Genomic DNA, 27,162 nt, shown 5'->3' with positions numbered 1-27,162 from the left:
TTTCCCCCTGGTTTTCCCAAGAGGCCAAAAAAGCTAATTTACCCGAGCTGGAGGGAGAAATACATCAATAATTTCACATCCACAGATTGGAGGCTCTATACGTTCTGAGCACGGCTGCAAATGAGAGAATATGATTATAATGAAATGATGGTTAAAAATGAGCACATTTATTTCAGACTGCTTTGTGTGTACTGTAAATGCCATGAGTTGAACAGGGGGGGAAATGTACCATGCAGGATGTGCTTGCTGTTGCACCAACAATAAACATTAATTCAGCAGACGACTATTCCTGCCTCCATTTGGATACAAACTTCGACTGCAGACAGTCTCTCCCAAGCTCAGGTTAACCAAGGTTCATCTTCCACTTCCTGCGTAGACGGTATTGTCCACGTTCTCTCCTTTCAACATAGATATGAATCACCTTTGAGCCATCTCCTTTGTCCTTGTTAAATATTTCATGCCGGAGGTAGCGCAGTCATTATTTCCACTTTAATAAGCTGTGATCATTCTCACGTGGCACAAAATGTGTTGATGGCAGAGGTTGCCCAGGCGATGAATATCAAACCCGCGGACCCTGGGTTTTCGCTTTAATGGGGTCTTGAGGGGGAGAGGCTCATTCTCTGGCCTCCACATCGGCAAGTGAGATGGAGCCACTTCAAAGGAGGATCACCTGTCAGTCAGATGGGGAGGAAGCTCCCTCAGACACAGATGGATGGTATAAAGAAAGGTATGTATCCTCAGAAAAACTATCCAGGGACTACTTTGAAGGTAAAGAGTCGGATTGATGGATGGATGGATGGAGGGATTAGTTCTTCTGCATCAGTGTGGCAGCCAAGACCTTGTTTGGAGAATGGTTTTTTGGGTGCAACGCAGCGGGACATTTCTTGACTCACCAGCTAATCCTGAGCAGCGTCTGGCACGTACGTGTATAGACTGTGGGCAGCAGAGCACTGTATCTGCAGCCAAAGGGAGAGTACATAATTTATTTTAGAAAACAGCAGCGAGAGGTGGTTGTTTATTATTTGAGCACAAAGACGAGCATGCAGGTGACGACTCAAGTTCAAATTTAACTAAAGTGCAGTGCTTCTGTCAGCGTGCTCAAACATCAGAGACCAGCGCAGCATTCAATAAACCATCCGACCTTTAAATAAATGGTAATGTTAGCTTAGATTAGCTGTTGTCTAATGGAAGCTAAGAGGATATCAAATATTTTTGTTTTACCTTGAAATTTGGCCCCTTGTCCTTCTAGCTTTTCACCATCCATCATCATTAAAGTTGCTGATAGATCAGGAAGCATTAAATTGATAACAAGTTGCTGTCTCTAAGACTTATAAGACAACCTGAGCATGATGTCAGAGGGAAATGGCCGCCGTGTGAGGTCTATAGATGAGATCAGTCTCCAGAGCGACCACACCCAAAAGCTCTCAGTGCTTCCGCCACAGTTGAAAACTGCTCGCAGTGACATGCCTAAAAGCCGTTGTGATGCATTTTTCATGTCAAACAATAAAAAAAAATCCCAAAGGTTATGATTTTATTCACCCCCCCGAAGAATGAAGGGCAGGTAAAGAAGAGATCTCTGGCTTCAGGTCATCCACAGAGAGACCCAGCCAGTCAATACGTGTCCGTTTGTGCCAATCACTTCATCACAGGTTAGTTAATGATGTTACTGAGTGAATGACGTGTGTGTCTATTGTGTCTGTAGACTGAAGCGAATCAAAAAAGCGCCTCCCTGAAGTTGTAACTACAGTTTTTACTGTGAAAAAATAAGGCCCAACCATAAAACACCTGCTTTTATAATGGAGTTTGGTGTAGCCAGGAGCAGAGGGTGTTTTAATGTTAATAATACACATAAATTGAGCTGACCTACCTTCTAATAATGAACCCTGTAAACAGCATAAAGTAACGCTGGAAGTGGAGCTAAACCGGCCTGTTTTCACCTCCTCTCAGCTCCGAGTCAGCGGTCAAGTGATTAAACACAAACGGCCGTCAGAGCAGAGACAGCAGCTCTGCTTCACCACAGCGATGTGATTAGTTTACAATAAATTCACACTGGACAGATTATAAAGAGTCCTAATGACAGAAAAATGACCTGGACGTTTTATAAGGTAGTTGTGTGCGTCAGGTTCGTCCACTTTGATGCAGACTGAGACTGAAAGGACTCATCATCAGATATTTCTTTATTTTTTTTCTATGTAACGACTCTGAATATAACTGCGTGCCTGACTGGCCATAGTATTTCAAACTAATACCTAAAAAGACATACGGTTTTCTTATTTTCTGCTGTTAATTCAGCAGACTCGTTCGCCATTCAGATCAGAAAGATTGTTTTCAACCAGAAGGGGGCGGTGATGTCACGCGAGGGCAAAGTACCCGGATGGGTCGATTTCATCTATTAGAAAAGTAGTTAAATAACTTTTTTCTTTCAGGTAGTTTACAGTTTTACATGTTTTATTTTACCGTTGCTTCTCTACTGTAGGCTCATTAAATGAGTTTGCGTAACCTATTGCAGCCCTGAAGTGTATGAATCACGGCTCAACCTTGTAACTTTGTTTTGAAAAACGCTGCATCAATGAAGGTTATTACTCCTCTCAGTTATCAAACAAAAGGAATTTCTCAATTAGTCAGCGATGAAAGCTTGAATTCTTGCTTTGTTCTTCCAGCACACACACAAAAAATACATCTGATTTGAAAAGTGCATTCACAAGTGAAATACAAGTTTATAGAGAAAGTTCTGGATGTGATCTCTTTCCAGTTTGAGATGTGTTTTTCTCCAGCTGTTTTGACAGACTCTGAAAACTGATAAGTATATGTGAGAGGTGCAAACTAACTGCTGGAGTCGCATCTTTCTTCTGCAGATAAAATCTCATCAAATGAAAGAGATGTTGGAGAAGCACGAGGATGCGGCCTGACATTACTTAGATGGCGTGTTGAACATCGTGCGAGATAAGTGAGGGATCAAAACTGACAAATCTGAGGAATCCACAGCTTTGGAGATAACATTCGGAGGAAGCACTAATACTGCCTTCGATCGAATTACTAAATGCATTGATTACAAGATGCACGTCCTCAAAATGCAACTTGCATTTGACTGCTGCCTAAATTTGTTTTGTGCTCGGTCAATACTTGAACTTACGTTGCATTAAAAAACCATTACTAATGGCTACCACACACACAATGCATATAACACACCACGCATTACATAGCTCTTTGACCTTAGCATCCTAATTAGAAGTCAAAACCGCAGCGCGACTGCAGCCAACACTTCTGGTCTCTCCTCACAGTTCACCAGGGCGACGTGACCTCGCACACCCGGCTTTGTATTAATAACCACAGAATGGTAATTTGCTCCAGGCATTGTATTTCAATATGACATGATAACCGCTTGGGATCTTCTTTTAATTACCTGAAAACATATGTTGTTACAGAGGCCCGGGGAAGATACTTTGCCATCATTTTCTCTGCCTCTGTGTTTGTTTGTGTGCGTGTGTGTGAGGGTGTGGTCGTGCTTTCATGTATGCGATTGTGTATGCATCGGTGTGCATTGTGTGTTTCCGTGTGTAGATTAGGTGTGTCTGCATTCTCTTCTGGCTTACGGCATGTTTCTGTTTACTATGTGCTCATTATTGTTCTGGGCCACAAGTCTCACTGGGGGATTTTGCCTCCTTGTAAATTAATCCTCTGTTATTACCAGTTTACATCAGCAACTCTGTGAAAATGGAATCTGGCTGGTGAATCCAACAGAAAAGTGAGAATAATTCGCCTTGACGAAATTATTTTCAAAGAGAGGAGGAGGGAGGGGGGGGGAGAATAATACAATCTAGATGATGTCTGTAGTGCAGAACATCCCCGATCTAAATTTTCATATCATTAGATTTGATACATTTGGTGCTATTTTTAATTCATGAAGCACTTTGAGGGAGATTATCTGCAGACCAGCAGCCAGGCACAGAGTAATTGTGGACCTGTAGACATTGTAAACCAGTTTTTCCTGGGGAGCATTGAATAGCTCACAGGTGCTGTTGGGGCTGTATGGCAAAACTGCCTGAGAAATACATGAATGTCAGACCTGAGGAAAGTGCTCCATTATTCAAGCTGAAATTGCATTGCTCACCTTGATGCCTTCCCCTCTCCGGTCCCAAGGTAGCTGCTGAGTTGTCGCTCCTGATGGCCTCTTAAATGCCTCACTGTCAGGACCGGCTTCTTTAATGAACACTGCTGCGCCTGCTGCTTTTCCACTGGTCACAGGTGTACGGCTTCTCAAGGCCAGGCCCCCCTTTGTTTATTTATTGCTCAGAGGCTGCGTATACCCAACAGTCCCCTCAGTGTCCAGATGTCAACATGCAACAGGGGAGGGGAGACACTAGATTTGATTGTGATATGATCCTATCTTCCTGACGCTTTTATTTTCTTAGTTTGTCTCCAGGAATAAAAGGAGACGGTGCTAACTTCTCCTCGCGCTCTTTGTTTGTTTACTCGGTCTCATGCGGACAAATTATTATTCTGGGGAGGTAACAGGGCTTATCTAAACAGCTGGTTTGCCGAGACCTTTTGGGAGGCCTGCCCCTCAGTCTGTAATCTTTTCTGATTTTACACGTCAGGCTCATTCATTCATTAGCAGGCCAGTGTCCACTGGTGTTTCTCCCTGGCTGTTAAATTAGGCCGCTACGGGCTCCCTCCTAAGATGATGCATTATGCCTTCTACTCAGGGAACAGTGAGGAGGAGGGAGGGGATGCAGGCCGGGAAAAAACAAAAGAGAGTTGTTTTAAATTGTTGCCAGTGGAGTGCCTGAGGTAGGAAGGCTTCATGGCGGTTGTGGCACATTGCCTTCTTCTGGGACGGTGAGTGCTACAGAGAGCGTGACAGCACTGCAGAGCCCGCCGGGAGTTATTGATTGTGCCATACAGCATTTGAGTGTGTCTGCGATTCTCTTTTTAGGAGCTAGAATAATATGGGTGTGTTGGGGGGGGAGACAAAAAATCACCATCTTAATTGCCAGTTCTTCATTTTGCCAATCCACCAGCAGCCCATGTGCAGCATGTTGTATGTAGCTACAGTGCGGTGGGTAAACAGACACAATGCTCGCCTTTTCTTTTTTTTTCTTTCAGACTCTGTTTTCTCTCCCCCCCTGTCTCACCAGTGTGACTGCCAAGTAGACTCCTCTCCTCTGTTGTACAATTTAGAAACGTGATTGAGCTTTCACATCCACTTTCAGTCTCCCAGTTAGTCTGCACCGCTTATAGCCTCGATGTGCATTCACAGCCACGATGCCGAAGCAGGGAAGTGAACAGCAAACTGGAGACACCCTCCGTTCATCTGTCGTCTCTCAACATATCTGAGGTTTTCCTAGATCAGAGATAAAACGCTATATTCTCTGATGGATCGTGATTTTTTTTTTTTTAGAAATTAGTGAATCTCTATCCTGAAAACTTGCCATGTCACCGTGCTGAGCTATATATCTGTCAGCAGTTAAAAGGTTGCATTGACTTTTTGTGAGTTTGCCACATTAGTCACTTTGCTCAATATGTGAGGAGCAATGCAGCATTTAAATGCATCCCCGGGGGTCTCTGTCTGGTGCAAAGTCTAACACTTCTATTTGAATAACCTCAGCTGATTAGCCTCTCTTTAAATGTGTGAAAATGAGAACTTGTAGCAACTGTAAAAGCAGGAATGTTTGCTAATTTTAATGACATGTATCCAGACCCGTCAAGCTTGTTTGGGTTTTTCTTTTTTTTTTTAAGATTGGTGAAATAAACATGAAAAATCAGCAAAAATAACACACTTTTACTGAGAGAGCTTTCATCCGGTGAAACTTCAAGTGTTTACACAGGAAATGATTAAAGTAAGCCAGACAGCTTAGAGTTCAGAGCTGTAATGAACCTCATTAATGATGAGAAACTCATTCCAGATGTTGTGAATCCATAAGTCGCAGAATAAAAAAACTTTATGCTGACATGCTGGATGATGCAGCTACTGTAGTGAGCTGGTCTCCGGTGACTTAACTCTGGTGTCACTTCAGTTTTACATGTGACAGGTTGAAAAAGAAAAAGCATTCGCACAAGCAACAAAACAAACACTGCTCCATAGCACCGTAGTTGTCAAAAACTTCATATATCATTCACCATTTCAAACAATATATAGTTCAAAGCAACACATCCTCGTATCAAAAGGACTGGAGGTCGATTGTCATCAAAACAACATTTTCTGACGTTCAACCCAGTCGCCAGAATAAATGTTAGCTAAGTACGTTTCTGCAAAACCACAGATAAGTTCAAACTGGACGCTTGCAAGTTTCAATTTGTTTAGGTTTAAATGCAAACACCACCTGGTCAGGGTTAAGAAAAAATCATGGTTTAGCTTAAAATACCTGCATTGCATTGTACAGGTGTACTGAGCCTTTGCCGCACCGCAGGAACAGGAAAACATTGTAGTTTGGGTCAAAATCAATACGTTATTTCTGTAACTTCAGTAACAAAAGCACCTACATTACATAAGTAACTTATGTTACGTTATGTACATTGCGTAACTTAACTGTGTTGGTAAATTTAAGGAACTGACTGTTTACTTGTTGACAGCAGTTTCCTTAATTTACAGTAAGTCTTGTCCTTGATGAACTCAAGCGTCAGGCCCCGTCCTCTTTTAGGTTTAGGTTTAGATGCTTTAATGCTCAAAAAACACATCCATTTTCTCAAACTGTCCAGTGCTGCCGCTCTGTCCCTCTCCCTCTGTTTAAGCTCCTGTCTCTTTAAGGCCCCCTCCCTCCTGAATACCCAGTCTGCTCTGATTGGTCAGCAAACACACGCCTGAGCCAGCACCGCTCACCGTGTCTCTAGTCATCTCTGTCGTGCTTTCAACTTCCAGTTAGCTTCACTTCTGCTGTGAATATAGACATTAATTAGGCAAATGTGTGACATGGCGTCGTAGTTGATGTCACAGAGTCACAAAATTTGAAGGCAGGACTACTGATGAGGCGTTTCAGGAGCAGTGATTTCTGTGGGAGAGAAGCTCCTGTTGATGCAGACTTTGAGCTTATTAACATTCAAGACTTAATGCATGCAAGAACCCAATTAACACACTGAAGGAAAGGGGAAAAAACGGAAAGTAACAGGTCTCCTTTAGAGGTGCACATAACCGAGGGGTGAAACGCTGAGACAAAGTGAAGTGGACCGATCAAACAAAGGCGTAATCAATAACATGTTATTTGCATTTACAAAACACTTATTAAACCGGGTTATTGGCAACATTCAAGACACAATAGAGCTACGATGCTAGTGAGGATATCAAGATTCACCAGATTTATTCAGAGAGCAAAATGACATGTACAGTGCAACATGGAGAGAATGGAAAAAAACCATGAAGCTCATTAAGCGAACACGTCAGTCAAATCCAGAGAACGAGGAAGCCTTTCCTGCTCTCAGGTTCAGTGTCAGTACAGCAGCAGGATCTCGTGTCTTTTCTGTCTAAGAACGCTGGTAATTTAGGCAAAATTTAATATTATATACTTTATATGTATATAGAAAGTGATGAAAAATGTGCATGAAACAAAAAAGGTTCATGATCTCATAAAATGTTATTCAACATTTATTGAATATTGAGCTTATTGTGAGCCAATTAGGTTCCTTATTGTTAAAATTCAGTCGACATCAGGGGGCGGAAAATCTGCTTCTGACTGACATGACGGAAACAGTTTGATAACTATGTGCACTATAGGGTCAGTATTACTGATGTACCATGCTAATCAGCAGTAATGGTCAGCCCCCTCCAATACATTCATGCTGTTAGTTCAACTCTTGTCTGTTCCTCTGTGTTTGACGAGTGTGCGGTCATGATTTTCAGTGATCTAGTTGCCCAAAGAACCACTTAATATTTAAAATGCTTCTTTGAAGCATCTGAATGCTCTGAAATATTTGCGATTTTCTTTTTTTCTTTATACTGGATGTGTAGTTACCCAGCACTCATCACCACAAGTGTGATGGATGGCAGCTGCTGCTCGGCTGCTGTGTCTCATTTGCCCAGAAAATGTACTTCACTTTGTCAGCTGATGGTGATAAAGCTTGTCGAGATCCTTCTCCGTCGTATTCACGGCGGCAGCGGGGCCGACCCGTTGACCTGCGTGAGCAGCTACAACATGAATGGCTGAAATGAAAGGTTCATGTTAAATGTAGGAGGAGGATGATGGTTGTTTTGATTTTTCGCTTCGTCTCCCCAGTGTGAGCGCAGACCCGTCATTTCAGAAAGTCTGCTTTCTTCTGAGCAGTTCCACCCGGGGTCCCAGACTCCTTAAAGTACGGCGTGTCCTCTGGGCTTTTGTCTCTCGCTGAGATAATGTGGGGCTCATTAGTTGTCTGGCAGGAACAAATAATAGCCTGGGTAAAATGTTGCAGGGTTTAATTAACAACAATGCTGTCATAAACTACATATTAATATCAAAATCCATTCCTGCTGAGAAACCGATTTTTACACTGTCTGTCATGTGGTATAATGCTGTATGACCGGTTTACAGTCGTTTTGATGTAGAAAATCTCATTTTAACTCACATATTTGTTGCTGTACTGATTAAATGTAACATATTCACATGTTTATAAGACAGGATGCAGAGCTAAAGGTGATAATTGTGATTTCAGGTTTATTATTAAACCTGTAACAAGCAACTGTGTCATTTTTTGCGCAGAGACAACAAGTTTGAACTCTCTTGAGATTCATGTGACACATTAATAATCACAGTAATACAAATGATGAAGTCTTCAACTTCTCCAGACAGCTTCCTCTTCTTCCCTCAGAGCTGTGAGCTGAACGTTCGCTTACGTCACAACTCAAATTTTGCTTTTTCCCCCTTTTCAAAATGCGTCAACACTTGACCTGAACTGGACACAGACAGGTTGTTGATGGCGGTGACACTTGCTAATAGTCGAGGATAGCTGGATACCTTTTTACCTCACGTGACTCTGAGAGAAAACCTGCTCATTCACCTGAAGAAGAAGAAGAAGAAGCCCTCTACACTTTCTGGGCTGAACCGTTTTTAAAAAATGCTGAGGAGCATTTCTCTAATTTGCTCTTTCAAAGTGCTACATTTGCATGTCTTTCATCAGCGGCTGACCACGATGGACCCTGTGAGGTTTAATAATAAATTGTGCTGAAAAAAGTCAAATGATGACGTTCAAGCTGGAGCTGGGTTTTTTTTTTATTAATAGCATGAAACAATGTTAAGCTGTAGACTCACAGATCCAGACCACTGGGAGCATAATGTGTTGTGTTTCCCCAGTCGGTCTTCAAAGTATTTTTCAGTGTTATTAAAAAGAAGAGCAGACCAGCACTGACATGCAACCCACACAGGGGCCATGGCAACAGACCAAGAGCTTCTCATCAGTACCCACAGTCCCAGCGTGTTCGCCCAGTGTCTCTGCATAGGACTATCACTCCCTCTTTTATTGTGTCTTCAAGGCAGTCGCATGATGTAAACAGTGTTTGAACAATTACGAGGTTGTGTGTCTCCGAGCGGCTCTGTTAAGAATTGTTCTAACAGTCTACCTTGTTACAGGCGACGCTGGCTCGTCCTATATGTTGTATGAAGAAGTGGCGGTGGGGATTCGCTGTTCTGGGGACGTCAGCTGTGTGGTGATGAAGAAGAAGAAGGGCGGTCGCGCTCTCGTTGTAGCGATTCCAGCTTTGATCATCCTGACTGTCTGTTGAAGCTGCTACTGTTGGTATTTGTAGCAGAAACGGTACCCAGGCGTCTCTGCTGCGAGCTGAATTAAGACCGGCTTTTATTGCTTTCCATGCACAATTTGTTTATGCATAAGTTGGCACACAGATAAATGCAGTACGCGCACTACTGATAAATAGCGAGGCAACTATCTATTGTCATCTGTTGGTAAATTGCCAGTGAATTTAAATGTGTCACATCTCCAATACTGGATGAAGCTGAGCAAATGGAAAGCGTTTTTTGCCCTTCTGAACCTCTGGAAGTTCAGCCTTCATTGACTTTTAATAAAATGCTACTTTGACTTTTTTTTCTTTTTTCTTTCCTTGGTGGCTTTAGTGGCTTAAAAACTTTCCGGTGGCTTTTAATGCCGTTCATCTGGCCAAATTATTGCCTTGCGTCTAAATGATCCAAATTGCAGCCTTACAGCTCTCACAAGCTGTTTCTTAAATGCCACTTAGCTGCTGGAGCCCAGAGTGTGCTCTTGTTGATTTATTAGGAGATGAAATGGCTGAAAACCAGCAGAGCGACAAGGAGACGTATCCACTCCAGAGGTCACCCACCTCGTGCCCGTCTGCCTCATAGTTCAGGAGCTCGCCGTCGCTGCTCGCCATCTTTTGTCTGTTTCGGATTCTGAGATGTGCATCTGAATGCACGCGGGTCTCCAGGGGATACCTTTGATGAATATTTCATAAACCGCGACGGGCCTTTTATTACAGGAGATTGGTCGTATTCAAATAACGTGTTCACCTCAACAATAAGCAACAGGATTCATTCAGCGGCTGTGACAAGGAGCAGATTGTTCTTCTTGGTTACTGGGCAGGGAGAGGCACAAAGGGAAGATGCAACGAGGAACAATACGATGTCGGGGAAGAGGAAGAGGAAGAGAAATGGCGCCGTCAGAGCCGGAGCCTTTGTGTACTTTAAATTCATTTCATTTTTACCACTTTTTACCGGCTGGTGATAGAGGAAGACATATCTATCTCCTGTTAGCTTGTGGAATTTGGGGTATGTTACATCATTTGTCACGTCCCCAAAAGGCAGCTTAACAGCATCTTTAAAGGCCTTGTGAGGTCCCTCTGTTCTCTCTTACAGTTGGCAGGTGAAGATAAAGAAGTATACTCTCGGCCATGTTGGAAAAGGCCTTTTTTCTCGGTGTTATTGAGGTTAAGAAGAAAAAAGCCTCAGTTTCCTCTTTCTAGTTTATCTGGGGTTTGGCTAAAAAACTTGAAAAATAAAGTGTTGAAAGCAGATCAAACGTTGGTTAAATGTGAGTTAGCAACGTTTCATTTTTCAGCCTGGGTAGGGTCGGTGTCACATTTGTTTGAACACGCGACTTTATGTCTTGGAAAAACCTCTATGGTATGTTTACGACGCCAAGATTGTGTGTTCTGGATTTTGTAAAAGTTGTACCTGAGAAAAAAAAAGATGAAAAAGCAAAGAAAATATGTACTTTTTAAGCAAAAAGTCCAGGGAAACATCATATTCCCCGAGCTGCTGTACAAAGAAAGTAAAACCCTTTGTTGTTTTCACTTTGATTTTTATTGAGATCATAGAAACAAACAACACATCGAACAACAATATGTCCCAGTCCCCGAGTTTGTTTCACAATAGCGTGTTGACCAAAAGTACTGAATAGCTCCCCAAGTTCCCCCTGCCCTCCTCCCTCCTGAACGCGGCTCTATTATGAGCACAGTAGCACGTATCAAGGTGATTTATTGCCAGAGAGGGCTCAAGTTGTTTAAAATGACTGGTGTGATTAGTCATATATGCTTCAGAGCTGTAAAAAAAAAGGGGGGGGTGCACAGTGCTCCTGTAAATTAACAGCAGCTGCAGACTGTAGTCGACCACGGCGAGGTGGTCAAACGTGATAAGCGGCAGAGTCGCTCGGGGACAAGAAGAGAAACTGGGTCGTTACACCCCCTTTCAGGTATGAGTGGGTTGACAGAAGAGAAAAGGGAGGCTACGTTCGAGATTCAGAGGCTCCACAAAGAAAAGATTTCAGCAATGAAAATAAAACGGGAGAAGCATGATCGTCTGTGAACTCTGCCAAAATTCCACACTGCACAAATATGCTCCATTTATTCCACCAGCCCTCAGATATCTCCACACTCCATTATCCCTGACAAAAAGGTACTCCTGGAGGAACCTTTCATTTGCTAACTGGATTTTGTTTGTACAAAAAAGTGTTATTTCCTTTTTTTCCTCCACTTTTTTAGACTAAAGTGCTTTACAGAAAGCATTTTTAACCTGTATTTGGGTTCACGCTGAAACAACAGACAGCAGCTGAGCAATGAGTTCGGGACAAGGTGTCGTCGCACCTGAACAACAGGATGGGTTTGGTTGCCGATGACGCCCCAAAACTACATGTGTGACCGTTGGACTACCAGCAGCGTAGTTGACGTTGTGAGCTAGTTACAGCTCTGATTTTAGATTTATATTTCTGTATGACGTGTTAATTACTGAGAGGTGCTGTTTGTCAAAGCTAGCTGTTTCCTCCTGTTTCCAGTTAAGCTAATCGCCTCCTAGCTTCATATTTAGAGCCAATAAGTCCTCACACCCAACTCCTCAAATATGGCAGCATGGTCAGTGGCCTGAATCGTGAAACTATGACAATCTACTTACTTAACTCTAGTGGCTACAAGGTCAAGCTAGGAACAAAAACCACTCTCAGCGTCAGGTAAGACTTTTCAAAATAAAGCCTGCTGACAAACATAGGACGCAAACCCCGGTCTCCTGAGGGAAAGTCTACTCAGACTTTTCTTTGCTATTTATACTCCTGCGCTCGAGGGGATCTCCCAGAAAAGAAGCTAAAGGCGTTATTACAGCATCAAAAGACCGACTGACCAAGCTGCTCTTCTTACGCATCGGGAGTGAGGACGAGCTGTTAGCGTACCGACGTGAGGGAGCGATCTAACTCGTCATTTAACTCTCTGCAAAAAAAAACTCCATTATCTTGTGACGCTCAAGCTCATTTTCACTCCCTCTCCGTCTGTATAAACAACTTCTTTCAATGGGATTGTGAATGGACTTACAATAATATGTTTTTTCAGCGTGCTGCACATTAAAGGAGAAGTGTAACCGCAGATACTCTCACGCTGTTCAGTATCTTCACTTCATGATGAATGCACTTCAGGAGTGGGGGGTTTTTTTTGTGTGTGATGAAATGCCATAATTCACTTTTTGGTAAATGCACTCTCTTTTAACTGGCTGCCGCATTACGTCGTGGCCTCTTCTGACTCCGGGTCGTTTTATAACTTTACTTCTGCTGTGGGTTCGTGCGATTATTAAAACATCATTTCAAAATGGTCCGACTTGAAAGAAAGCTTTTGCTCTTTGCTCCCGTAAAGCTGAATAAAGAATCTGACCTTCTTCACAGACGTTTTTTAGGATGTTATACATGTTTCTGTGGTAATACTACTCTGCTGGAAATATCTGGTAGTAGAAACACACCGTTTAAACTCTGCTAAAATGAGAGAAACGGCTGCAGAACTGGCGGCTGGGGAGGGCGGTACATGCCAGTAGCTGTTTGTTTTAACAGTGTTAATGTGCTTCAGGAAGATGGCTCCATTAAGCTTTTGCATCTTGACACGTTGTAGCTCTTTCGTCGAAAGGCTAATGACCTTAGCGTTTTCCTTAACTGGCCTTTGCCATTGGCAGCTGTAAAACATTTTAACATCAAATTGATGCTTAAAGTAATTGCTTGGGTGAATTCCCAAAAGCACTTTAACCTCACGCCAACCTAGTTTTAGCTTTTCATTTAATGCTACGTACACCACATACTCAGATTGTGATTTTTGTACGGCTTCCAAGAGCATATTAAAATGCCACAAAAATGCTAAGAGTTCAAGCCCGAGTATACAACATCATACATTTCAGCGAGATCAAAAAAAAGTTATTATTTCTGTCAGTCTGGTGAGTAAATATCCCGGCTTCAGCACATTTTTTAAATGAAGTTATTCATTGGTGTTTGTTGCTGCTATTGATAGAATTTCCTGGAGATAAAAAAAAGGGCTAACTCGGGCACAGTTTCATAATTGCTTGCATGCAGCTATTTACCTCCACATATAACAAAACCACAGTAAAGGACTGTTGCTAATTACAATGCAGAAATGTTTCAGTGCCTACAAATGTTTATATTTAGAGCCAGGGTCTGATTCTGCATCCTTTCATTACACACTGACTGGGCACCGGCATACAGCTTCCAGACATAAGTCGAGACGACGTGCATTGGCTTTGTGTTTTGGAAGATCCCTCTGAAACGCTTCCAAGAAAGCTTCGTGTGGTTGTTGATCTGAATGTTAAGGATATTTCGGTAAGAAAAATAAAAGCCGACGGAGTATAATGTTAAATAAAGACTTGTTCTAGTTTTAAATTGTGGATAACTTCCAGCACAGGTTCTTCTCTGACTCAGGACTCTACAGCGTTTCAGAAGAGGAGCATCTGGCTACATTCATAAAATAGCTTCATTCATTTTACCCAATTTTTGCATTTGTTACAAGCGTGAATACACACGTGCAGCCCATCCAGATCAAGGAACGGATGCACTGTGGCTGGACTTGAATATGAAGACCATTTGTTGCTCCTAACCTCCTTTGTCATCACTTTTAAGCATCAATAAAGCCGATCTCAGCACAGCTGTTGACCGCTGTTCAACATTATATGAGGCGCAATTAAATTTCCTACTTTTCAGTTGTATGACAAAAGAAAACAGATGTTGAAGGTACAGAAGCTAGTTTGCAGTGGAAGTTTTACTTTTGCAAATTACGGGCATGGCTGATTCACGAGGGATTAAAATGAAGGACAACTTCTGCAAGTTATTGCCAATTATCAGAGTTTCCCAGGTGATATTAGTCACAAATGACTGAGACCACCTCTCCTGATATGAACTTTGTCGCCTTTCATACTCAAAAGGTGACATTTTTTATCTCTACGAGGAAATGCAAACATGTAGCGCACTTTATACACATGCATACATATTGGAAAATGTGCGCTACTCATCGACAAGGACATAAAAATTAACAAAAAAGTAAAAGACAGATGCCGTGTCATCATAAAACGGGGTCACGCAGAGCCTGGCGCTGTATTTCCGCTGTTTGCAACATGTTGCGCCGAGCCGTATTCTGCCCGCTGTCAGTTTGTCTTCAGTGAGATTGATGTCATGCACTGCCAATGGGCTCATTTTACCCTGTACCAACTAAGTTGATGGCGCATTAGTAACTGACCAGTATTTCCTAAATTGAATTTTCCGAGCTGGCGCCCGTCCAGAACCAGCTGCTTGCATTCAGCAAGGTGTCACCAAACGGCAGCCTGCGTGTGTTTGGCAGCCGCGGAGCATTCCTACTTCATTTATCCAAATTCTCCAGACCTTGGGAGTTGACAGGCTTGGTAATCAGTGTCCACAAGCATAATCCCCCATGGTCTCAAGACACCTCAAAATCAGATCTCTCCCTCTCTCTCTCTGTCGCTCTCTGTTTCTCCCTCGCTCCCTCTCAAATGTTATATAGAAAATCTATTAAATTCACCTTGCAAGAGAAAACACAATCACAAATATGCTTCCACACAGTGTCTGACAGGGAGTACACAAGAGTTCACATGTTCGAGGGGGCCATCTGCACTACTGTTCCTGGGTGGGAAATCTATACCTGGCTGTAATTATTTCCCTTGTGGATCCTCATTTTCAGGTAATATCTCCATAGGAACCTGCTCCTGCTCTGCTCTCAGCTTAATGTGTTATGTTGCCAAGAATTCTCCTCCCAAGTTTGTTTTCATTACCTGTAAATTTCCTTGTGTTTCTGTTCAAACTTCAGCGTGTGTGTGTGTGTGTGTGTGTGTGTGTGTGTGTGCCTTTAATTGTCATTATTCCAGGGGAGGATTAATTATTCTGGCAGTAACGGTGTTCGCTTTTATTTGTAAAGGTTACACCTCTGCAGTGGCAATTTCCAGTGTGTCTGACAGAGAGGTTCGGTTTTTTCACTCCGGAGAAAATGAGAAACTCTAATAAAAACAACATTGCCGACCAGAGTGCGACCAGAGTACCTGGGAGACATTAGTAGACATTAGATATGTGACTGCCCATGTGAGGAGACTTGAGCTTTGAAAAATAAGTCTGGTTTGCTGGCTGCTTGAAGACAAGGAGCCGGCAGTAGAGACAAGAGGAAATAAAACCTGGAAAGAAAAGCTGAAGTGATCATCTGCCCAGCTGTTTTCAGTTTGAATCAGATGCCAATAGTAATACTTCACAGATGTAAATCCAGGACAATAAGGCACGGATAAACAGCGGTGAAAGCTTAAGTGTCTGAAGTCTTCACTAGTCTTGACGTTACACAAGCGGTGACACTGCTGGCACGCTACGATCGAGATCGTGAGGATCTGGGGACATCAAACTCTGAATGACTCAGCACCCAGACGGCGTGACTGTCAGAGCAACTCAGGAATCTCCTTAAAACACTTTAAAAAAAAAGTCCTCCAATCAAATACAGGGAAGTGATCCATTCACTGTCTATTTTAAGCAGCTCTCAAGCAGGAAAGCCTCGCTGTCACTTTTAGCCAGTCGAAGGCACAATCTGTGATTCAAATGTGAACAGTTCAGTTTTAAACACGCTCTCACCCAAAAAACTGACAGACAGGTCTATCCATCAGCAAACCATCAGCTGACAACTGAGTGATGAATGTTTTAAGGGGCTGATTAAGGTTTATTCAGGTAATATTCACAAGCACAGGTTACGTATGATTACCAGCCACGACAGCGAGCTGCTGTAAGTCTATCGGGGGTCTTCCACTTGCACTTTTGGCCCACGTCGAACCATGCTGCGGACATTTGCATTTCCATTACCACCAAGGAGTGGACCTTCTCCGGAGTAGGTCCAAAGAGCCACCCCGTGACGACCCCCTGCCTCGCAAAAGAGCCTGTGTTGCGAGACCCAACTCATGTCTTTGCAGAACACCTGAGAGAAAAGGCATTTTTAGTTTAGTGTGCCTGTTTTTTACTCTCAGCTTTCTGCTGTATTTTACTACGTCATCATGTTCAGCAAACTGAACAGTTCCTGGTTGTTCTGCTTCATAATAAAAGCTTTTTAATAACTTAATAACGGCGTTTTATTGTGAAGAATTTATAGGAAATGAAACATGTCGCTGCCAAATTAATGGAGCTTTGTTCACAGTTGTTTTTTTTTTTATATAGTCCTGCGGGGAGGAAGACAGTTTACAGCCACTCCTCTGACCTCCACACCAGACACGAGCATCATCAGTTAAAGACACGCCTTCGAGCAGGTAGCCCTGAGGTGATGGAAATGCAGATCCCTGCCGCGCCGGGCTGATGTGGCGAGTCAGGCTGAGTAGACGCCATATGTGTGCCTGTGTGCGACTGTCTGTCCGTCTGCCTGTGGACGGATCTTGCCACCGCGATAACGTCACAACCGTGCGAGACGCAGCCACAAAATTTCAGGCCCAGTCCAAAAGTGGGTGTGGTCCCACCCATACAGCCGAGGGTGTGGGAGCTGATGTGATCCCATTGTGAGATGGTCTCCAGTTTTAATTATTGTCAGTTGAGGACACACACACAGACTCACAAGCACAATACTATCCACGCTGTCAGGTGGTGGGTGCACTCATCATGTTGGAAAAGGATCGCAGATTTAGTCTTTAGTTGTTCAAAAAACACCTATTTTTACATTTTCTTCATGAGAAACTTCTTGCAGACGTGCAGTTAATGGCTCTCGACTGCAGAAAACCTAAAGGGCATTTACTGAAAACACAACGTTTCAACGCTGTGTGGGTCTTCATCAGTCTGCAGTGAAAATACACGTTAGCCATTGAATTAAAGTTTGTTGTCGTAAATCCGTGTCGGCTCCATGTGAAGCAGTTGAGGCATGTTCCTTCAGAATATAATGTTTGTTTGCACGACTTGATATCGCTGCGTTGTTCGTTGCTCCAGGAGCATCATCGCGACTGACCGATCATGTTTTTTGTATCGTCACAGCTGTGCGACTCACATGAGGGAAGTTATCTTCTGTACACGTGCTAAACGCTGCGAGAGGAAATACCTTCTGTCTGTTTTGTTTTTCCCTCGTGCTCCTGTGTCTTCCTGTTTCCTTTTGTACTTTGTTTTGCTTTTGTCTCTTGGATTTCTCCCGTTTTGTCGTCTGCCTTTGTCGCTACATTTTTCTATTTTGTGTTTACGTTGTTAAAGCTAGCTGTTCCTTCTAATTACTCGCCTGCCTGCGTTTGGGTCCTCTTTGTTCAACCGAAACAGGTTTGTTGGATAGTTGAGCATGAAAAAACTCTGGTCACAAGTGATTCACATCCTATTTCCTGTTTCTACTATACTAATAAAGATGATCTCTCCCTGACCCTTTTCAGTTTCTACTTAGAAATAACTCAAACCCATGAGTAGTTTTAATCTCCTAGAAATGTGTACTGTGTACTCCTCATTTGTTTTGGCAATTACGATTTGCAAAGAAATGTAATTGCCGCTTTTATTAAGTTTTAAGTTTCATTATGATATTGACATCAGAGAGCGGAGTTTGTATCCTGACTCGTGACGTGTTCGTGGTTTCAGCTGATGTTAATGAAGTGTTTCAAGTCGAGCCGACCTTCTTCTATATTTAACCAAGACCGTGATCTTGACTAAGTTCTGTGGATGCTGAACAATTAAAAAGTTTAAACGCTATTTGTCATGAGCGGATCTTTAATTGCAGTAGAAAATATTATAGAAATGAAATACAGACAGTGTAACCACTAAAAATAAACATGTTGTCATAATCTGTGGAACATTACATAAATATATTATTAATATTATTATATAAAGTATATATTAGTATGTTTATTAGGCTGAAAGAGGGCACTGAAAAACAATCTACTTTGTTTTTTCAGTTTGAGGCTGCTTTGCCTAGAATAAATGCTTAAAATATACTGAAATATATCACATAAATAACCACAATACACGGCTTGTTTTGACACATTTTGTCAAACAGAATTTGAAGCCACACGTCTGAATGTGTTAAAAAACCAGCAAGGACTTTATAAGGAGTCAAACCAAAAGGACACGATGTACGCCAGTGTGACTGTCTAAGCTGCTGCCCACCTCGATCTATCACAGGGCTGCCTATGGCTCCCAGGAGGCCGGTGCACTGTGCAGCCCCCGCGCCACCTTGTCCCCCCCGCCCTCGCCTCCACCGCCATCGCCACCCCGCCGTGAGTGACAGGCATCCAGTTCCGCCTGACTGGAGCCTCTATCTCCTAACCCTCAAGGACAAGCAAGAGGACATATTGTCATCAACTCATCTCTCTTATTCCCACGGCCGCCTCCTCCATAGATGCACATATAAACACGCTCTCTCTCTCTCCACACACACACACACACACACACACACACAGTACCAACTGCGACCCACTCACCTGTAACAACATCTACGTGACCTTTGCTTAATGCCTTCGGGTGCCACACCAGAACCCATTCGCACAAACAACCCCGCAGGTCTGGCTGTGCCTGCCGCTTCTCATTCACTCCATTCACCGTGAGTCTGTGTTTGAAACAACGGAGATTGTTAAGAACCACTTCAGAAAGAAACCTTGAGCAGAGGAAATAAACAAGCCTTTGTTTGTGAAGGCTTCCACACAGATCGCCTCACACTCCCGAGCCCCGATGGTTTCCCGGCGGTGGAGATCTGATCCTCTATCTCACACTGCACAACAGTCTGAGGCATTTTGTGATGTGAGAAAAGACCAACTCATCTGGACGGATGTCGGACACAGTAGAAGGAAGTTTCTCAATATATAACAAGGCTTTGTTTGCGGGGATGTTTCATCGGCAATCAATGCGGATTTCAGTTCAGTGCTGTTAAACCTTTTGTTACGATCGGTGAGTGATGCAGGACGTAAGACAAAGAGAGTTCGGTTAACAGGAATGACTGCAGCAGGGTTAGGAGATGGAGATGATGTGGGAATGATGTTGCAGCAGGGGGAGGAGAGGTTCAGGAGGAGGCCGGAGCGAGGCGAGGGGCTGGAGTGAAGCACAGGCGAAGACGCAGTCTGACAGGCAGGCAGGTTAGACAGGTGAGAAAGCAGTGCACTGTGAGTGTCAGCATGAGAAGACACAGAAACAACAAGCGCTCAAAATGACGAGGGCTTGAGAATGTGAGGCTACGACACGATCGACCACGATCTGGTGAGAAATGGATGGAGAACTGAGGTTGATATATAACAAGTGATCGAAGGGAGCCAGAAGAGTAAAGGCTCAACGTTACATCCAGATACAGGCGGAGACTTCTGTCTGTACTCGGACCAGATACGGACCAACAGAGCAGTACCTCTAGTAGTCGTAGGGGGCAGTGTGGCTAATAGTCTGATGTGATATTGTTTAACATCCATGGCAACATGCAGGACACGTGAAAGTATGTGGACGGTGACGGTTATATCATTTGAAACAGACACATCTGTGTTAGTACGTGAAAGGTAAAACCAGGGAAAGAGAGAGACTGGAAACACAGGGGAGTGACGGACACAAGAGACAGCCGGGACATACTCTGGGCCGCATCTACAGCCTCGACAGTTTTAAGTGTTCAAATCCGCTGCTAAATTTTGAAAACAAAAAAAACAAAAAAAAACAGGAACATCCAAAAGACTTCTCTACATTGTTGGCACTTCTTCACCGTCTAATAAACTAACTCCTCTCATTCCTGCAAGCTGTTTGTGCACTTCAACATGCTGTTAGAAGTCGTTACGCCGCCGAGGCTACGGGGAGTGGACGCCGAACTTCAGATTAGAGTCTGCCGCAGCAGGAAACTTCACATGATGACAGGGAAAAAAACGCTTTTGAATTTTTAAGAGTCAAATCTCCCAGAAATCATGAAATGAGATTCCAGAGAGCCGCGCAGTCTCTCGAAGAACGGCCTGATTCCTTAACAAAGAGCGTTTCATCTGAAATGGGGGTTTATTAGAAAGACGGGCTGAGAGTGGAGATGTTACACACTGTGTGCTGGTGAATGTAGTGGAGGCGTTTAGCTGCTGAATCGCTCTGGAGACCAAAACAGAGCGAAAAGAGGCAACTGTTTGCTTTGTGAGGTGACGTAAAGTCGTGTTTGAAGCGTGTTGCGCTGCCCCCAACAGGCCAAGCAAAGCAACTAAAGCAAAACACCAAAACACAGGACGATGTATCCGTTAATTTTAACTATAACTGAGACAAGAAGGCAGATAGAAATGGTGTCAGGCTTCATTGTTAGTCAGCCTTTATCTGCCGGTAGCAGACAAGATTGGTGTCATTATTATAGCCATTATGTTGTTGCCATCAACATTTACTTCACTTGTCTATTTCCTGTTGTTGCTCCAGTTGTTGATTCACATTGTTCTTGTGACCCGAATAAAATAAGAGACAAATAACATTCAGTACATCTGTGAGTGCATCTGATCCATCTAATCCAGAGGTTCCCAAACTTTTCAGACCACTTTCCACAAACAAATACCAACATAAACAACGACAGAGCCGCCTGGCGTGTAGCGACAACGTCCAGCCCGGTAACGTCCTTTCACTTTCTTGCTGGAAGTAGCACCGCCCGGCTCGGCTGCTGACGCCGACCTCGCTTTGGCTGTCATCCTGGGAGATTTTACTTACAAAATCGCACGGTGAAAGCAAGGTTTATAGAAAATGGTGTCGTTCTTCTACATTCACAGTTGTATGTTAAAACAAAAAACATGCATACAACCTTCTCGTCAGAACATCTGATCCGTCTGATAAACTGAATGATTATCGAGCAAAACCTCGGCTGAGTCTTTGTTGTAAATCTGAACTCAAAGTTCACTCACAATCTTTTTTTGTTGCTTTCCGCCGCACGTCAAGGCCGAGTTTGCTCTGTTGTCATGGGAATAAACAAGACGATGGGACGCTGTGGAAAGCTCGAGGATAATGGAGCCTCGTGTCGGTTCAGACATTAACTTGTTCCAGCGTGCGTCACAATAACCGGCTGGATCAGAGCTGTGTGGTCATTTACACACCTGCGTTATCTGCCGCCATTATTACCTGACAAGTTGATACTTAAGTTTTGGATTATATTCATTAAAAGAGGAATCTTTCTTCAAGAAGTGCTCTGACATTTCCTTCAAAGAGCAGAGTCTTTAACTTTAAAACCACATAAAACCATTTCAAACCATCTGATGGCCAATCTGTGACATAAGTGTCTCTGACTGATCTAATGAGTTAATGCCTGGTGTAATCTAGTGGTTTCAAACGTATGAAAGAGTGCAACACAAATTGGAGCCTCTCCCGACTCTCCTGGCTCTTTATCTGGCTGCTCAGTGTCGTATGTGAAGATAATTAACTTTCATAGTTTTTCTGTCTGTTGAAAGGTTTCGTGACAGCTTCTGTGAGCTGCTGTTTAGAAATGCTACACGATAAGCAAATTGTGGGAAACAAGCTCCCTTTTAAATCTCCCGTCGCATATTTCCAAACATAAACATAAGACGAAAAATAACGAGAGTCAGCAGAAAAACAAATGACGACGATCGTCTGCAAAAATATTGTGTTGCGTTTCTAAAAAGTCTTTCCCCCCCCTCTCGTCGCAGCATAAATCACACTGCGAGTTTTCAGCGACGTACTGTAGCGTCTATAAGTACCCGCAGAGGCCGTACAGAGGCGATTCATTTCTATTTTCAGAATGCCAATTATGGTGCACAGCAGCAGCTTTTGGATATTGAGCCGGCTGAAGTCAAACTGTTGTAATACATTATTATCTATTTCAACCTGGTGCGGTGGGGAAGATTCTCGCCGCTGGATGTTCATCAGAAGTGATAGCCTGCTGAAAATGTAATTCACTGTTTTAGTATAAATCAATAAGCCTCCAGAATCTATTCCCCCTATTCCACCTTTATGTTAATATAAAAGAAATGCTCAAATAGTACTTTAATTCACCACACAGACTCTCAGACTGTTTAATAGCCCCAATTTTATCCATAACGGCTCAATTGACACTTAAATTTCAAACCCATCTTAATTTGGCTTCTCCTGACGATTTTTAAGTTCTCGCTCCTCTTTCCGAGCCAAGGCTACTGTGACCCGCGTTAATGGAGATTTATAGGCCGGTGCCGTTCTAACAGTGATCTCCTATCAAGAATTATACCCCATTTGATCATTATCGCTCTGTTCTCCCAGCGAGAAGAAGAAAAAAAAACGAAGAAGAAGAAGAAAAGTCATCGTTATACGTGATGCAGTGGATGTAAATGTCCTGGAAACAGCCACAAAACATGTGAAAGAGCGTAAGAGTGAAAAGCTAATTCTGTGTCGGAGCCTTTAGAGGACGCTCAGATGTTTCTGACGAGGGATTATAAATCCTGACGGACTCCCATCCGAGCGCATTCATTAATCATGCGTCTCATTGGCGAAAGGCTCTGATTTGCCACTGAGACAGATGAAGATGAACTCAGCAATATATTTCTCATCATAACACAACCCTCACATAAATATTAATAGCATCTTTTCAGCTGGTGGGCATGAATCATTTTTCAAGACGGGGGGAATTTTTTAAGAGCCGTCCATGCGTGTCCGAGGAAACAGTAAGCAAAGCAGCCGTGATGAACAGCGACTGCTTTGAGGCAACAGTGAGGAGGAGGGCTGTGACTGCACTGGTCTTTATTTTACTGACCTCAGGCGCCCTCGATCAATATACTCATAATATTAATAAGTACATTTACTCCAGTTGTGGTTGTGAGTGCAGTTTTGACTCACTTATACTTGAGTATTTCCACTTCACGACATTTTGGAGGCAAATTATTGTACTTTGTCGACCGATTATCAGGCCGAACCTCAGGATGCAGCCGATACATGCATGTGAATATACGTAGAGTTTATTTTAACTGAGCGAGAAAATATACTTTTAATAATTGAGACCGTTTCATAACAGATCCCCCCTCGTATCTTTACTTTTTTACAACACTGGGAGGTGTTTTTAAAACTCCTTTCAGCCTCATAATGAAACTTACTTCATTATTCTGTCTGACGTCGTGTTTCCTGTCAGCTGTTTTCTGTTTGATTGATTATTTTCACTCGGCGTGCGACGCGTCGGTCCGCTCGTCGTCAGAGTGGTTGTTAGGAGCAATTAACTGACGACTGGAGATATATGTCGATTTAAGGGGCTGTTGTTCTGTAAGCTGGATTTATAACAAACCTCTACAGATGCATCAATCTCATTTACACTTTTTGGGGTATTTTTCTGGATCCAGTCGCAGGAAAATGACATCCAAAGAAAATCTCTGAGCTGTGGGCAGAAGTCTCGACAGGCTTTTTCTTACATTCAGCACAGAGGCTGTTAAGCGATGAACAATTGTGACTGTCATTCTTCTGCTTTTACTGACCTTTTACTATTCTTTGGCACAAAATGGCGACGCAGCCAACGATAAATACAAGACTGTCAGACTTCTGTCGGTGGTGTAAGGTTGTTCGTGTCATTGCAGGTGTATGATCATCAGTACAAAGCCGTGTTGGACGGCGTGGAGACGGAGAGTGTGATGGAGATTGACCCGGGTCAACGCATTGAGATCTTCAGAATGGGAAACGGGAGCGAGGAGGTTCTTGAAGTGCACGACTTCAAGCATGTGAGTAAAAAAAGGCTGAACAAGGCCATACATTCATTTTATTATCTAGTTAATAACTTAACGTGTTTTTCTTCTGCAGCGATGTCTTCTCTTCTTTTGTCGCTCTCAATGAAAACACGTGGCAAACCTTCGAGACTTTTGGGTTAGTAACGTGTCCTGAGCACAGCAAAAAAATGAGAAAATGAGAAAACACGGACGAACGCTGCAGATCCGAGACACTTACATGCCTTTTCTCCCCATCCGAGTCTCCATCTCTGCTTGTTTCCGTCACAATTCCCCTCAAATGCATTAAAACCAAAGTCAGGAGCCTGTTTTGATCATGTAAGCAGTAGAAAGTAAAAGTACAGATAGTACTTACTTTGTACTTTGTGCTTCGTTACTTCCCACCTCGGGTATTTAGTGCACACAGAGCAGCTGATTCTGTACAGTAACTTCTTCGCCCTACCGAGACAGACACCATTAAGAAGCCCGTCTGTCTGCGTTTATTTGTTTCTCGCACCTTTTTTCAACTCGTTATACACCTTTTCATTCCTAAATCCTCCTCGAGTGTGCAGGCGGTTACACCTCCGAGGAAGGGAGCGCACTGCTTTGACCAGGTAATGAAATATCTTATTCTCACGCCGTTATCTACCGCGAAGTGTTGCAGCGTCACCGGATGCGACTCATCCCAGACACACACACACACAAAACACCTGCATTGAGTTGTTTTTGTCACAGCGGTGTTCGTGAATCGAAAACGGCTATATGATGGAAACCAAGGCTTTAACCTCTGTGGGTGGGTGGTTAGGGTGTGCGTCCCACATACACAAACATACATAAACACACGCGCCTGTTGCTTGTTCCACTTCCTGTCAGTGGAGCACATCCCCCGAGGAGATTTGTTTGATTCAGCGCTCCACTGTTGAAGACTAAGAAACAAGCGAGTGAGCAGAGTAATTCAGACCTTATTGTGAGCTGTGAGAAAAAGGTAAAAGGAGAAACCACACAAAACGCACAATAGTTTACACTAAGTGGTACCTTGTGCGCTGACGTCGGAATAGATTTTTCTAATACACAAAAAAGGGGGGATGCTGCATGTTATTACACAGTCTCCATCAGGCCCGAGGGCTGTGTGAGGAATGGAAAAACGAGGGGATTATGCACCAGGACCGTGGACCACAGGCAGATCCATTCACTATTGTTTCAGGACCAATGTTCCACTCGTTTTAACTGGAGAGAGAAGAAAAACACCGGCGGATGGAAAAAATCCTGAGAGGAGAACCACCAGGGTCATTTCTATGTTGATCTGAACTGATAATAAATATTCCTGACAAGTGAACAAAAGCACATTTAGAGAAAATTGGCCCTGAAAGTTGTTGATGCTCAATAAAATGACAAACTGCCTTCATGTCGCAGCACAAACACATTTCAGCCGCACGCTTCAGTGAGGTGAGGCCATCGTCAGACAAACAAAGAAACCTTAGTCTCAGGTTTAGCTAAACCAAAACTGTATATTATATATAGTATGTTTGTTATGACTGACTTTACTGATTAATTCCCCTGTCGTTCGTTTTTTTTTATAACAGTACGTAATATGGGTAATTCATGAACCCTCCATGCTCCAGTTAAGCTAACAAGATCTAGCAAACTAAAAAAAAACATTTACAAACTAGTCTAAAGAAACACAAGCAAGCTAGCCAATTAACTACGTGCTCGCAAGCTAACAAAACATTAGCTAGCAAACAAAAAACAGCTTGCTAACAAAAAATAGCAAACTAAAGGAAACACGTGCTCAAACAGACTAAAGAAACACTATCCAACTAACTAGATGCTAGCAGGCTAACTAGAAGCTAGCAAGCTCACGAAGCGCCAGCTAGCAAACAAAAGAAATAGAGCAAGCTGACAAGAAACTGGCAAACCAACAATGAACTAACAAGTTGGCAAAAAACAAGTAAGCTAACAAAACAAAAGTGACCTAACAACCATTTCACACTAGAAAAATGGGACAAGCTAACATAGAGTTTAGCTAGCAAACTTATGTAATGAGATCCAACTAGCTAAACAACACAAAAAATGTCAGTTAATTGTATAAATGTGTTTCTTTGACGGTCACAAAAGCGTTCACTGTTATGAATAGACCTACTTTTCTGTGGAGGTTATACCTGAGACACAGTATTATAAGAAGAGGTCTTATTAGCCAGAAATAAACGCCCACGGCGTCGCCAAGTTGGTAAGACTTGCCTACAAGGACTTTGGTTGTACTGTTTGGTGTTTCATGTAGTCGGTGCTGTCTCCCTTTCAGATTGCCTTAAGCAATAAGGTTGTTACACTCAGAGGGGAATTAAAAGAAAACACAAAAAAACTTTTCCTTCTTCAGCTGCACACTGAGCCGCATCCATTTCTCAGAGCAAACAATATGGAACGACGATGGAAAACGACCGGCGTTGTCGAGGTTTAGCCGACATCCTGCTTGGACGTTGATGATCCAGTGCGGTATTGTGTAAATGCTGAATATATGTATGTTAAATTTGCTGTGATTTTCACTCATTAAACCATTTTTATGCTGAGGGTTTTAAAGCACAAAGATTCTGATTGTAAATGAGATATTTAACGAGTGAGAGACGTCCCTCTGCATAAACTTGTGTTGATCATTTCGAGGCATCGACCGAACTAATACCCACCGACATCACTTTAGCTCTTTATTCACAGGAGCTGAATGATGCATGCGGTTTCATGTTCCTCTGTTCTCTTGAATGGACGCCAGATGAGCATCTCGCAAATGGATACGGCGAATGAATATCTTAACATTGTCTGTTAAAATGACATTGCTTTTCCAATTTCTCATCCTTGTGTTAATGTGTCTTTCTTCATTTTCTGATTGACCAACCCCAGTAATCATTGT

The 27,162-nt window shown here is 42.9% G+C and overlaps 1 protein-coding gene across 1 annotated transcript in view; it reads left to right on the top strand.

The window, feature by feature from the left end:
- The window catches only part of tnmd (tenomodulin), a 48,034-nt gene that overhangs the window by 3,714 nt on the left and 17,158 nt on the right, over positions 1–27,162 (top strand). Inside the window, exon 3 of the mRNA XM_084352354.1 lies at positions 24,141–24,281. Coding sequence (XP_084208480.1) covers positions 24,141–24,281 — 141 coding nt within the window. The remainder of the gene's footprint in view (positions 1–24,140; positions 24,282–27,162) is intronic.

The sequence above is a fragment of the Pagrus pagrus genome (assembly GCF_965226575.1).
Source record: "Pagrus pagrus genome assembly, chromosome: 5".
Classification (NCBI taxonomy): Eukaryota; Metazoa; Chordata; class Actinopteri; order Spariformes; family Sparidae; genus Pagrus; species Pagrus pagrus.
This window is presented reverse-complemented; position numbering and strand designations above follow the sequence as displayed.